This window comes from Camelina sativa, chromosome 2 (assembly GCF_030686135.1).
Source record: "Camelina sativa cultivar CO46 ecotype springtype chromosome 2, ASM3068613v1".
NCBI classification, from domain to species: Eukaryota; Viridiplantae; Streptophyta; class Magnoliopsida; order Brassicales; family Brassicaceae; genus Camelina; species Camelina sativa.
In genome coordinates this window covers 22353599-22368047 of record NC_141881.1, presented here as the reverse complement: position 1 = coordinate 22368047, position 14449 = coordinate 22353599, and the positions used below count along the sequence as shown (strand labels likewise).

Genomic DNA, 14449 nt, shown 5'->3' with positions numbered 1-14449 from the left:
TGTGACACGAAATGAAAATAAAGAGAGCAAAAGCAAGAAAAAGGAACTATGCATTACCATTCCTTAAAAATTCAAACTCAGAAACAGCCATAGAGAAAAAACCATAAGGCCTTCAGTTCAGAAAGCTTTACCAAAACAAAGCTACTGAAAAAAATCCTACTAAGAAAATAATGTACTTAGAAATCATTATTACTTTTATGGACGTAGTAAACAAAAACAACCTAATCATTTTCCTTCTCTTCTAAACCATCAAATTCGGTTTTTTGCTTCCTCTGCAACTCTTCTCCCTTCATCATCTCTGCCATAAGTCGTCTCTATGAGAGCTGGTCTTTCCTCTCGACTTTTGCTTCAGATGAGTTAGGCTTCTTTTACCTCAGTTACTGATATTGTGCTTCATTTGGTTAAGTCCTTGCCGTAGCTTGGCGTCTTCGTCATCATCGTTTTTGCTGAGGAATTTGTCGACCTGAGATGCAGCTTGACGTCCTTCAGAGATGGCCCAAACAACCAAAGACTGGCCTCTGCGACAATCACCTGCTGCAAAAACACCTTCCACTGTTGTTGAAAACCGGCCATACTCTGCCTTAAAGTTCGACCTGTTGTCGCATTCGAGTCCTAGCTTCTCAGCCAATGTCTGTAAGAACAAAACAAAACAAGCCATTGGTTTACGATCATTACCACAATTTAGAACAAGAGGGTCAAACAATGAGAAACACTTACCGGCTCAGGTCCAAGGAATCCCATGGCCAAGAAGACGAGGTCTGCTTCAATTATTTCCTCGGAACCTTCGATCTCTTTGAATTGGAACCTCCCGGTCTCATCCTTCTCCCAACTCACTCTCACAAGTTCAAGCCCGTTGACGTTTCCATTGTCATCTCCAATGAACCTCTTGGTTAAGACCTCATAAGTTCTTGGATCTTTTCCAAATTTGGTGGCAGCTTCTTGATGTCCGTAGTCAATACGGAATACACGAGGCCACTGTAGTCATAAACAATACAAGTAAACTCATTACATACCTGCTTACAAGTTTTTTAACCTATGAAAAAAGTTGCTAAAATGATTCGAGTATAGAAATCTGAAACAAACCTGTGGCCAAGGATTTCCAGGAGCTCTCGTAGCAGGTGGCTGAGGAAGAAGCTCAAGGTTTACAATGTTGCTGCATCCATGGCGGATAGATGTTCCGATACAATCTGTACCAGTATCACCTCCACCAATTACAACAACCTTCTTTCCCTTTGCTGAAATGTAATTGCCATCCTCAAGATTGCTATCAAGCAAGCTTTTGGTGTTTGCATGAAGAAACTCCATGGCAAAGTGAACACCAGATAGATCACGACCAGGCACTGGAAGATCTCTGCAAAATTGATACACAACAATGTCTCAGTTTGATTATAATCTGTTTATATTTCTGGTCATACAAATAGGAATTTATAATCTTTAAAAATGAAAAAGTACCTTGGCTTTGTGGAACCAACAGCAAGAACAATTGCATCATTCTCTTCCTTAAGCCCATCAAGTGAGTAAGACGGGTCTTTTCCAATATTAGCATTGACCACAAAGTTGATACCTTCTTTGGTCATAAGATCAACCCGCCGTTGAACTATGTCAATTTTGTCCGTCTTCATGTTTGGGACTCCATACATCATAAGCCCACCAATTCTGTCAGAGCGCTCATACACTGTTACTGAGTGGCCCATTTTGTTCAGTTGGTCAGCCGAAGCCAATCCAGCCGGTCCACTTCCGATAATAGCAACTTTTTTCCTGCAAATCAATAAGCAGAAACATGTAAATACAGACTAAGATAAAATAGTTTGCTAAGAGAATAGAGTTAGAAAGTGTACCCTGTTCTCTTGAGAGGTGGCCTTGGTACCATCCATCCTTCCTCAAAAGCTTTGTCTATAATAGAACATTCAATGCTTTTTATGGATACAGGGTTCTCGATTATTCCAAGAACACAAGAACCTTCACATGGTGCAGGGCACACCCGCCCAGTGAACTCAGGGAAGTTGTTTGTCTCAAGTAGACGGTTCAAGGCTTCTTGCCATCTGTTCTGGTACACAAGTTCGTTGAATTCAGGAATCTTGTTACCAAGAGGGCATCCAGAGGTCTCCTGTAAATTTATCAAAAACAAAAATTGTTTAGCATCCATTCATGAAATGCCAAGTTGCATTTTCCCTTTTAAAAATAAATTTTGCATTTACATAAAATTTGAATACCAAATTACCATCGATGAGGAAATTTAGTTAGTAGATCTAAAAAATAAAGAGCTTTTAAAAACAAAAATTGCGGGTCATGTAAATATAAAGCAAAGCCCAAATCAGGTAAAAAAAAAAGCAAATACAATATGCTTTTTTAAAAAGAAACCATGCGCATAAACTACTAAATTATAAGCTGTAAGAAGACAACTTAGAAAGGATAAAAAGAGAGGCTAACAGATATTTACCTGGTGGCAGAATGGAGTTCCACAATCCATGCATCGTGCTGACTGAGTTGTAAGGAGCGGTCCAGGTTTTGATTCCTCCATGACTTCGTTCCAGTCATTAAGACGAACATTGGGATCTCTGTACTTAACTCCTTCACGCTCATAAGAAATGAAACCACGGTGTTTAACAGCATCATCTACCTTAGAAGGTTTCTTCGGAGCTTCAGCTGCCACTCCATTTCCTGACATCTCCTCTTTAGAAGAAGCAGCTGCCATGTTCTTCAGCTCAACAAAGGCGTCTTTCTCCTCGAGTTCTTTTTCTTCCAACTCATCAGCTTCCTCAGAAGCACGCTCTATTGCTTGCTTGGATACCTCTTCATGTTTCATGGCCGACAAAACACGTTTGTAGTCTCTTGGGAAAACCTTGATAAACTTGGGTAGCAAATTCTCAAAGTCTGCAAGAACGTCTTGAGCAAGTTGGCTGTTGGTGTGTCGTTGATGTTGCTGGATCATCATTTTGAGTGTCATTTTATCCTCCTCATCTTCAACTTTATCCAGATCAACTAGTTCAGGGTTGCATCTGGTGTGAAACTTACCGTCCACATCAAGGACATAAGCAATACCACCACTCATACCAGCAGCAAAGTTTCTACCAGTCTTGCCAAGCACCACAACAGTACCACCAGTCATGTATTCACAGCCGTGATCACCAACACCTTCAACAACGGCTTTAGCACCAGAATTACGAACAGAGAACCTTTCAGCAGCCATCCCATTGAAGTATGCTTCACCACTAGTGGCCCCGTAAAGTGCTACATTACCAATAACAATATTTTCCTTTGGATCAAAGCTGCTTCCTTTTGGAGGGTAGACAACAACTTTACCTCCGGAGAGACCTTTTCCAACATAGTCGTTGCTATCACCCTCAAGTTCTAACATAATTCCTGGACACAAGAAAGCTCCAAGACTCTGACCAGCACTTCCTGTGAACTTAATATGAATTGTATCCTTTGGAAGCCCCGCCAAGTGGTAACGTTTGGTTACCTCATGGCTCAACATTGTCCCAACAGCGCGGTTAACGTTGCAGATAGGAGTCTCAATGTACACCGGAAGAGCTTTCTCCAGAGCAGATTTTGACAAAGCAATCAGCTCTTGATCCAGAGCCATGTCTAAGCCGTGATCTTGTTTCTGGACACAGTACTGAGCAGCCCCAGGACGAATCTCAGCAGCAGGTCTGAGCAAAAGAGAAAGATCAATGTTCTCCAACTTATCGTTGTTCTTGACAACTTCCCTGTCAAGTTCAAGCATATCTGCACGACCAATCATCTCAGTGACAGTTCTGAAACCAAGTCCAGCCATGATCTCCCTAACTTCCTCAGCAAGCATAAAGAAGAAGTTAATAACATGTTCAGGCTCCCCAGCAAATTTTTCACGGAGAACTGGATCTTGAGTAGCAATTCCCACAGGGCAGGTGTTCTTGTGGCACTTTCTCATCATGATACACCCAAGTGTAATAAGGGGAGCAGTACTAAATCCGAACTCTTCAGCACCAAGAAGTGCTGCAATTGCAACGTCTCTGCCAGTTTTCAACTGACCATCAGTCTGAAGAACAGTACGGCCGCGAAGGTCATTAGCAACAAGAGTTTGGTGTGTCTCAGCTAGACCAAGTTCCCACGGAAGACCAGCATTTTTAATACCGGTCCAGCGAGATGCACCAGTACCTCCATCATGACCTGCTATCAGAACATGGTCAGCATGGCCCTTCACCACACCGCTAGCAATAACTCCGACACCAGCTTCAGATACAAGTTTAACACTAATACGGGCCCCAGGATTGGCATTCTACACGACATAAGAGAAACAAATGTTACACTAAACGGAAGGATGAAGATTAGAAATGTCTAAACAAGATTTTATAAGACGTATGGGTACCTTAAGATCGTGAATTAGCTGAGCAAGATCCTCGATAGAGTAGATGTCATGATGAGGAGGTGGACTGATTAGCCCTACACCAGCGGTTGAATTTCTGGTGATAGCAATGTCTCCTATAACCTTGTGGCCTGGTAGCTCCCCACCTTCCCCAGGTTTGGCACCCTGTATGGCATTAGAGACAGACCAATATTAAGATCCAACATTCAAAAAACTTTTGACGAGGCAAAAGCATTATCTGCTAGGAGCAAAAATCATAGGGACTGTAGTCTGTAGAAACCCAAAGACGTGCAAAAGGTATGAGAATGAGAAAATATTATGCAAAGCCAAATTTTAAGTCACCTGAGCCATCTTTATCTGCAGCTCATCAGCATTTGTAAGATAGTAGCTTGAGACTCCAAATCTTCCACTAGCAATTTGTTTGATGGAGCTTCTTTTCGGGTTCCTTGAACCATCTGCAAGGGGCTCCATACGGGATGGCAGTTCCCCTCCCTCACCTTAAGCAGATCATAAAATAATGTCTTAGTATTTTTGCAAAGAACAAGAAAATATACAAAAATCATCGAGAAAAAGAAATATACCTGTATTTGACTTTCCTCCAAGTTTATTCATGGCCATTGCTAAGGTTGTATGTGCCTCTAGTGATATAGATCCATAACTCATAGCGCCTGTACAAAACCGCTTAACAATTTCACTTGCAGGCTCTACTTGATCTAGTGGAATGGTTACATCTGCTTCTTTGAACTTCATGAGCCCGCGCAAATTACTTTGCTTGTTCAATTCATTGATGCGCTTCGAATATTCTTTGTATGCAGCTACACTGTTGGTCCGTGCAGCCTCTTGCAATTTTGCAATCGCAAGAGGGTCGTTGAGATGAATCTCCCCATTCTTCCTCCAGTGATAGTTTCCTGGATTGAGAAGTGCTGAGGCTTCTGCACTCCCAGGTGCATAGCCACGGGCTGGAAAAGCCATCTCATGCAATTGAAGACCATCTCGTGCAAGCATCTCAAATGTCGCTCCTTCCACTCTGCTTGGGGTTCCCGCAAAACATTTCTGAATTACTTCAGATGAAAGTCCAAGAGCTTCAAATATCTGAGCACCCTTGTATGAGGCCAGCGTTGAAATTCCCATTTTGGCAAGAACTTTCATCATTCCGTAGTTACTTGCCTTGTAATACTTCTTGACCAGCTCTTCTTTAGAATGGAACTCCCCGTTAGATTTTGGTGGTATCTTGCCGTCAACTTGTAATCTATAAACCGCCTCGACCGCCAAATATGGGCAAATAGCATCTGCTCCGAATCCGACAAGAGTGCAGAAATGATGCACTTCACGTGGCTCAGCAGATTCCACTACCAAACCAACTTGGGTGCGCGCAAGTGTCTTAACCAGATGATGATGAACGGCACCAACAGCCAAGAGAGAGCTCACAGCAACACGCGTTGCAGAGAAAGCTAAAATATGAAAACATTTAAAAAAAAAAAGAGTAAGAACATGGCAAAAGTGGTCAAAAATTAAAATACGATCTAAGGATGCCAAATGATTACCTCGGTCAGACAAAACAAGTAATGTGTAGCCCTCCTTTATCGCTTCATTAGCTTCATCACAAATTCGGTCCAAGGTCTCCTCTAACCCTTTTGTACCTCGTTCTTTAGGATAAGTTATATCAAGAACTTTAGTCCGCCAGCCTCTGTAATTCATTTTCTTGATTGCTTCCATCTCTTCGACTTTCAAAAGAGGACCTTTTAGGGAGAGACGGTGACATTGCTCTTCAGTTGTTTCAGTTAGATCACCTTCTGGACCTATCATGCACTCCATCGAAGTAACAATCTTCTCACGAATAGGATCGATTGGAGGATTTGTCACTTGAGCAAACATTTGCTTGAAATACTCAAAGCATAACTTCTCTCGGTTTGACATAACAGCTAGAGGTGTATCATTCCCCATAGAACCAAGTGCTTCAGAGCCATCTTTAGCCATCGGAAGCAGCAGCATCTCCAACGCCTCAACTGTATAACTGCATGCATAGGTCATAAGGAAGCGTGAGGCCAATTTCAAAGAAAAACAGAGGAATACACATTAGCAAGTATAAAAACAAACATACCCAAAGGCCTTCAGTGGAGACAATAAACCATGAATTCCCATGCTCTCCATTGAATCATCATCATTTGAGGCCTATGTTACAACGAAAAAAAAGTCAACTAACCATTTTCAAGATGACTGAGAGTATACTCTACTAGGGGAAATGGGATTCTTTAGCGACAGGCTTACCGGTACAACACCAGAAATTGAAGGAGCAATCCGTTCAGCCTCTGGAACTGACTCAATGATGTCTTTAAGTTCAATCTTTTGCCTTTGAAGCCACTCACCATAGGGCCTTGCCAGTGAATACTGCTGCTTCAAGGCATCGTCATCAACAACAATATGCTTCTCAAAATCAACAAGAAGCATCATACCCGGGTTAAGTCTTCCTTTCCTCATCACATCTTCAGGTGGTACGTCAACTACCCCGACTTCACTAGCCATAATGACCCTTCCACTGTGGGTTATGTAGAACCTACCAGGACGAAGTCCATTACGGTCCAATGTGGCACCCAAGTAGCGACCATCAGTAACTGCAAGAGATCCAATGGAGAGTTACATCAAGACCACATATAAAGAAATGGGTTGGTAAGTTTGTGCAGAACTTAGGAATAAAACTTACATGATATGAGGGCAGGTCCATCCCATGGCTCCATTAGAGCAGATAAGTATTCATAAAACGATTTCCTGCTTGGATCTATGTTTTTGTCATTCTGCCATGCTTCAGGGATCATCATCATAACAGCTTCAGGAAGACTTCTCCCAGCTCGGACAAGCAGCTCAAGAACACCATCAAAAGCACCTAGCAAGGTCAATACAGAAACGTGTCATAGGTCCATAAAATCTAAGCGTGTCATAGGTCCATAAAATCTAAGGAAAGCTCTGATCCACATTTAGTTGAACATTGTACAGGCATATAATCGAGAATAAAAGTTACCTGAGTCAGAAGAGCTAACATCCACAATAGGCAGAAGCTTCTTCAACTCCTTCTTTGATAATCCAAGTTCCTTGCACTTCAGAAGACCCTCACGTGCCCTCATCCTGTGCGGAATATAAACTCAGAAATCATTAGATGGTGCACTAATTAAAAATGAAGCAAACAGGTTACTTAAATTACATGAAAGCTTAATGTATTATATTTCTGACGACATACCAGTTCACGTTTCCCCTGAGAGTATTGATTTCTCCATTGTGTCCCAAAACACGCATTGGCTGAGCACGATCCCAGCTGGGAAATGTATTGGTAGAGAACCGAGAGTGAACCTAAACCATCAATAAAATTTAACCGAGTATAGTCAATCATTAAGTTATTAAAATATGAAAATGTGTATGTATGCAACTGAAAACTTTACCACTTGGTCTTAGACAATACTTCAACAGCATTATAGTTGGGAGCAAGTTTCTAATGTTGCTGAATTGTGCTAACTACCTTGACCAACAAAATCTTAGATTTGTGATTACTCAACCCTAAGATAACTAATGATACATATCAAGGCAAACGAGTTTCTGGACTCACTTGACGTTACCAACTCACCAGCATCCAAAATTAAAATACTTATCAAGAGGGTTTGGAGGAACTTAAGAGATCATTCAAACTTCAATGCCTCTCAGAAGTCATTCCCCTCAACCTCGCATCTCCTCGGTTACCCCGTTGGTTCACATGCTGTTTGGTGGAGCATGGAGTCAGCATAAAAAAAGAGATTGTGAATAGAAAAATTATTTACCAGGGCCATGTAGCTCGTAAACCTTTCACTCCCAAGATCCGCGTAATAGTAATCCTTCAGTTGATCAGGCTTTAGTTGTCCTTTGTAAACAATAGTCCTAAATCACGAAAGAAAACACAATTCATTAGATTAAATAATTTCATTCCTTAAAGAAAAAAAAAATACAATTCTTCACAAAATAGCTAAAATACCTAGAAGATAAAGAACAAATGTAGAAGTCCTTCATAGCACCGTGTTCAAGGTTCAACGCAGCCCGAATAGCAACCATGGATACTCTTCGAAGAATATACATCTGTCACATATAAGAGTATCATTAACATCATCTCCCACACCAATTAAATATTAGATGTCAATGTATAAAATGTAAATGCAAAAAAATTACCTGTTGCTCAAAATCAGCTTTAGAATTAGCAGTAGGAGTAAGGAAAACTTGCTCAATAATTGGTTCAGTCTGCAAAGCGGACTTTCCCAACATAGAGTTATCAGTAGGCACTGATCTCCATCCAAGTACTGAATGACCAAGTGATTCAGCAACCTATACACAAAAAAAAACTCTTCTCCATTAAAATCCATGTTTATGAAATTTATTCAAAAAATGTAAGAAAATAAAAAAAGTGTCAAACGAACCTTAGTGAAAACATTTCTGCTTTCTTCTCTCCGGCTTTCAGAGGTTGGCAAGAAGAACATACCAACAGCATACTCTCCAGCAGGAGGAAGTACAAAGCCAAGCTCTGTCGCAGCCTGATAGACAAAAACACATCAACCACTTAACTTAATTACCGAACAGAACCAATAATAACTACTCTGAAACATTAGTACAAAGAAATAAAATAAAAGATTTGCAACGGTTTAGATCTTGTCAGATCTTTTTATAATTTTACCAACCGATTTCAAAATCTGTTTGCATGGAGAATTAAAAAAAAAAAAAAAACAAACCTCAGCATAGAAATCGTGAGGCAGACCAACAAGAATCCCAGCGCCGTCACCAGTGTTGCTCTCACAACCACAAGCACCTCTATGAGTCATCCGTATCAACATCTCCAACGAATCAGTCACCTGAAAAATTCAAAAATCAAAACCATGTCACTGATCACATCACACACATGAGCGATTAAATTATACATGTATGATGAACAGAACGGTACCGTTTTGCGGCTGGACTCGCCGGACAACTCTGCTACAAAACCGACACCACAAGAGTCTTTATCATAGGAAGGATCGTAAAGACCGAGAGGCTTCTCCGGAACACCGGAAAATGACGACTTAACCACCGTTCTAAGCTTCGCAGACCGTCCAGGACCGTCCGATCTCCAAAACTGAAGCGTCTCGGATCCGGATCTCCTCACACGAGTCCCTAGGAAAGGACTCTCAGGAGTCGTCGTCGTCGTCGTCGCCGCCAACGATTTCTTCACAGAGCATCGCGCCGTCGTACACGTCCTTCTACGGCCGACACCTGGCGCGACGGCCAATTGGGATGCAGGGACGGTGGAGTTTTTCAGAGATCGGAGTGATAACAATTGTTGGTTGGTTCGGAGGTTAAGAACGGAGCTAGACGAAGCTGCCGCCATTTTTTTTTTGTTCTCACGGAATCAACAGTGAATGATCAGGTTAACAGATTTGGTTTGGTTTTTTTTTGGTCTATTCAGAAAGAAAAAAAGTGAGACAAGGAATCACGATCTTTTCTGATCTGTATAAACAACCAAAAAAAAACAGAGAGCGTGGCGGACAGAAGGAGAAAGAGCGCGGCGGACCGGGCAAAAAAGAGGCGGCGGGGCGTGTGGCGGCTGCGAGAGTAGAGAGTTTATACGTTTTACATCAGATGCGAGACGTTTACTTATAGAGAGGAGAGAGATAGGCTTTGGGAGAGAGAAAATCTTGTTGTTCGCTTTCGTTTAGATAGAGAAATTTTTATTTTTTTATATTTTCATTTTCTCATTTTTTTAATTTTGTTATTTTGTTATTTTATCCACAATGCTATTTTAATTAATATTGTAAATTTGAGTATTAGTGGTTTGTTGTTCCTCTTACCCCATGAAAATATGAGAGCTAAACAAAATTTGTGGTCAGGTCTACGTTATTTGAAATAAATTATATTTCTAATTTTTTCATTTATTTTATTAAAATATCCATATAATCAAATACAAGATCTTCTTTTAATATTAGAATATGTAGCATTAAATCTTTGATCAAAATTTTTTATATTTGGATAAACAACAAAAATAATTTCAAATGGGAAGAAAAAAGCGTGTGGAAGACTGAAGCAGCAAATAAATGCATAATATATATGATAGATAGGTATGTGAGCTATTTTTCTTTGGCGTGTGCTTTTATATTTATAGAGAATAGAGTTTTACTAGAAATAAATAACTTCACTTTTTATAATTTCAAAAAAACTAAGAAAAAATTATTTCACTTTACTGGAATTAATTTGTTTATCAGTTTGTATCATTCTTATGATTTTTATTTACTCATTTATTTTTTAGTGTTATTAGAGTTTCCATATAATCATGTATAAAGTGTAAATAAAAATGAAGTAAAAAATGTCTGACTAATTCATGTTATTGGTTGTCACTAAATTTCTTCAAAGTATTAAATATTTAGCCTAAAAACCTTTGGTTAGAGAATCTTCATATGTTGAATATACATGTAAAATCTTAGAAAAGAATCAACCGTTTCATAGATAGAAAAAAAATCCAAATGCATTGAACTAAAAAATAAAAATTAAAAAGAAATATAATCCTTAATAGCTAGTATATGTATAATCTAGGATTTTCTCTTGATAATACAATAATTAATAGATTAAAAAAGGTAAAATATCTGAAAATGAAAAGGTAAAATATCTAAATTGTTGAAAGGGTAAAATATCTAAATTGTTGAAACACATATCTTTTTCCAACTCTATCGTAAACTTGTTTTAGTTTTTTTTGCAAAAGTTAATTTTTTGTAATAGGTTACTAGGAGAGTCCCGTGCTTAAAGCATGGGTCAACATTTTTAAAAAAAATTATAATATAATAATAAAAATTATTGTTATATTTCTTTAAAAAAATTATTTTGTTTGAGATAATATATTTTTTAATTATTCTATAAATCTATATATGTCTTTTAAACACTAATTATTTTAGAATAATATAGTATTTTATTTTTTTATGTATATTACAGTTTTATATTGTTTGTTTGTTGTATTTTCATCAATATTTGTGAAATATGAAGTAGTAATTCTAATATTATAATTGTGAGCAAATAAAATTTATTAATTTATCAACTATGTAAGTTTAGTTTTACCAACCCGCCAATGTGAAAATTAAAACAAACAATTTTTTCCATAGATTGAGTAAGATATCTTTTACATTAAAAAAAAAAATAATATATCTTCGTTTTAAAAAATTCAAATCACAACATATACAGAAAAAATTCTGCATATTTATTAATCATAAGTACTATATGAAAATTCCAAACAATTTGTAAATAAAATAAAAGAAAGATAAAAGGAGAATCATAATTTGAAATCTTATTAAAATCTTTGAAGTCTAGTTATAAAATAATTTTATTGTATACTTGGATATAAAATCTTAATTTTGAAATTCTGATTGGTTTATATTTTTTAAATATTTATTAATTTTCGTCAATAATTTTATTAGAATGAGAAAATAATTTTTAAACTAATAATTATCTGTATTTTGAAGAAAAAAAAATCTTAGTTGTTAATTTTTATTTTTATTTTTATTTTTCAAGCACAAATTAGTTTTGATTTGAAATATATTTTTTTATTTTCTAGATTTTTTTACCACTCAGCGTTTTCTGTTTTTTTAATTAATTAATTAATTAATCTTAATTAAAATTTTATAATGACAATTGAATGTAATTATTTACACATTTAAGGTTAGTTTCATATTTGTACTTCCCAATTAATATAGTAGGATACAAATTTGTAAAACCTTAAACTTCATTTAAATGATATTTACATGTTTAGCAAATATAAAAAAACTGTTGAATTTACAAGCAACTGTTTAGAATTTTTTTGGAACAAAACAAATTATTTTTTAAATATTGGTGGTTAAGTGTGTGTTTTGTACATTTTATATATTTCATTATTTTAATTCAAACATTTATCTAGTTTGTGTGTTTTTCATGTATTTCAACTTTTTTTAACATGTGTTCTCTAATGTGTGTATTTTTCATGTAAACAAAAGAACATAAAAATGTTAGTTTGTCTTAAATTATTTTAAAAAGCATGTATTTAACTTTTAAATTAATTTTCTATTTTTTTGTCCAAAAAAGAAGTAATGTTGTAGTTTAACCATCTTTAAAGCAAATACCACTAAATTATATATTTTAGTAATTTTTATAATTTCTTTCTATTAACTCTTTACAGTTTTATTCCTTAGTTAACTCTTTACAGTATTAATAATAAATTTTGTATAAATATAATATGTTCTAAGAAAATTATATTATAGAATTTCCTTAAAATAATTTTAAAAACTTTCCAAATCATTTAATTTTATTTGAGTTGATTTGATTTTGATCATATTTGAAAGAAAGCGATAGATTGTATGTGGCGACTGGAAATATATGCAAGTTTTATTTGTTTCTATAAGGAATCAAGGGTATATATTTAGTATTTACAAATGAGAGAGAGATTAGTTTTGGTGTATGATAATAAAAAAAAAAAAAAAAAAATCTTTATATAATCAAGTACAAGATTTTTTAACTATTATACTATTATAGTCTACTATTTTATGGTATGACTAAGAAAAAGAATCCAAGTTAAAAACTTCTAACTAATAATTCATGTTATTAACTTTGAAAAAAAATTCAAATTATTAAATTATCAACATTACAAAATATTTAGCCTTAAAATTTTGGTAAAAGAATTTTAATATGTTGAATATACATATAAAATCTTATCAAAAATTAACAGTTTTATAGAAAGAACTTTCTAAATGCATTGAACTAAAAATATATATTTTTTTTTAAAAAAAAAGACCATTTTATAAGTGGATAAATATTTGAATATCTATTTATGTGGGGTTGAAGTATTAGAGGCTATGTATATATGTGGCACGATAAAACTGCTTACCATGGCTTCCACAGTATAGGAATACAGCCTTTGATGGCTACTTCAAATTTAATTTAGTGTTTTATCTTAATAATCCCTACAAAAATTAAATGGAGCCTCAACTTAAATATATAAACAGCTGCGAAAATTTATGGGCATGATCAATCTTTGATTTTTGATACCTGATTAGTTTCCTGGCTAAACCATAAAATTAGTCAAAATGCTGATTTAGTAAATGTAATTGGTTCATGGTCAAAGCTTTTTGGTTATAACTGTAAAAGTAGTAATGTGAAGAGAATTATTGGACAGTCGACACGTAACTTGTCGCCATGGATGATGAATCATTTTGTTGAATTGAACCGCACCAAGTTTATATTTTAAATTTCCATATGCGGCCAACCGTAATAAGTCACAAAAGATAATCATTCTAACGAAAATAAGCAAATGATTATCCATTCAAAGTGGTTAATGTGTTTTCTTGTGTTGAATTGAGTCATATAATATTATGAATACTGACTACTTACACTTGTACAAAGCAAAGTAGTTTCTGTACTCTCAAATTGTAAATCTTGTCATATTGCATTTTAATGTTTTTAGTTATAATCATATAGATGTCTTTTAAGGTATTCTTTATTGTAAAGACTAAGGAGTATATCGCTAGTGAGAATTATATGTATATATATTTTAGATTACGTACAACAATGAAATTTTACTCATTTTCTAAAGAGAAAGGCTAATACAATTTAGTTGACGATTACCACAACAGGAATAAAGAGCAAAGAATAAAAAGACAGATAAATGTATTTCTCCTTTAATTCAGAACCAAAGTTCAATATTACAGTAAATATAGAGAGTCTTAGCTAATTTAAGGAAAGTTCATTGGATGTCATGTCCTCTCTCTTGAGCTATCTAGCTGTAAGGAAGAGATATAGAATAGGGACATATATGTAATTATATAGTGGCAAAACCCTTATACACATGACTATATATATTGTAACACATTTTCTCAATATCAATAACATACATTTTCCTACATGGTATCAGAGCAGTAATTTCTTGAGACCTAATACCCTAAAATTTTTCTTTTCGCCGTTCTCCTCTTTTCTTTTCTCTTTTTCTTCTCAAACCCTAAATCTTGTTGCTCACGTCTCTCTCATCGCCATGTCCACATCCTCAAGTGAAGTCATTGCTACCGTTGATGTCACTTCTCTTCACAACGTCAACATGTCCAACGTGACAAA

At 36.0% G+C, this 14449-nt stretch overlaps 1 protein-coding gene across 4 annotated transcripts; it reads right to left on the bottom strand.

The window, feature by feature from the left end:
* Positions 1-31: 31 nt before the first annotated feature.
* LOC104728554 (glutamate synthase 1 [NADH], chloroplastic) lies at positions 32-10041 on the bottom strand. 4 transcript variants are annotated; one of them, XM_010447515.3, is made up of 21 exons: positions 9297-10041; positions 9088-9207; positions 8779-8892; positions 8534-8686; positions 8343-8443; positions 8152-8248; positions 7581-7690; positions 7365-7468; positions 7050-7229; positions 6617-6960; positions 6450-6520; positions 5893-6362; positions 4930-5799; positions 4691-4845; positions 4352-4513; positions 2441-4261; positions 1839-2107; positions 1453-1758; positions 1084-1351; positions 718-975; positions 32-631 (listed from the first exon to the last, which is right to left on the bottom strand). In XM_010447515.3, the coding sequence occupies exons 1-21, from the start codon at positions 9717-9719 to the stop codon at positions 374-376; spliced, it is 6654 nt and encodes a 2217-aa protein (XP_010445817.2). In that variant the 5' UTR covers positions 9720-10041; the 3' UTR covers positions 32-373. The 4 variants fall into 4 exon arrangements, with proteins under 4 accessions (XP_010445817.2, XP_010445826.2, XP_010445819.2 ...); XM_010447524.3 differs by lacking the exons at positions 8152-8248; positions 8343-8443; positions 8534-8686; ... (1 more) ...; positions 9088-9207; positions 9297-10041 and adding an exon at positions 7944-8090; XM_010447517.2 differs by lacking the exons at positions 8152-8248; positions 8343-8443; positions 8534-8686; ... (1 more) ...; positions 9088-9207; positions 9297-10041 and adding an exon at positions 7962-8090.
* Between the last annotated feature and the right edge of the window lie 4408 nt (positions 10042-14449).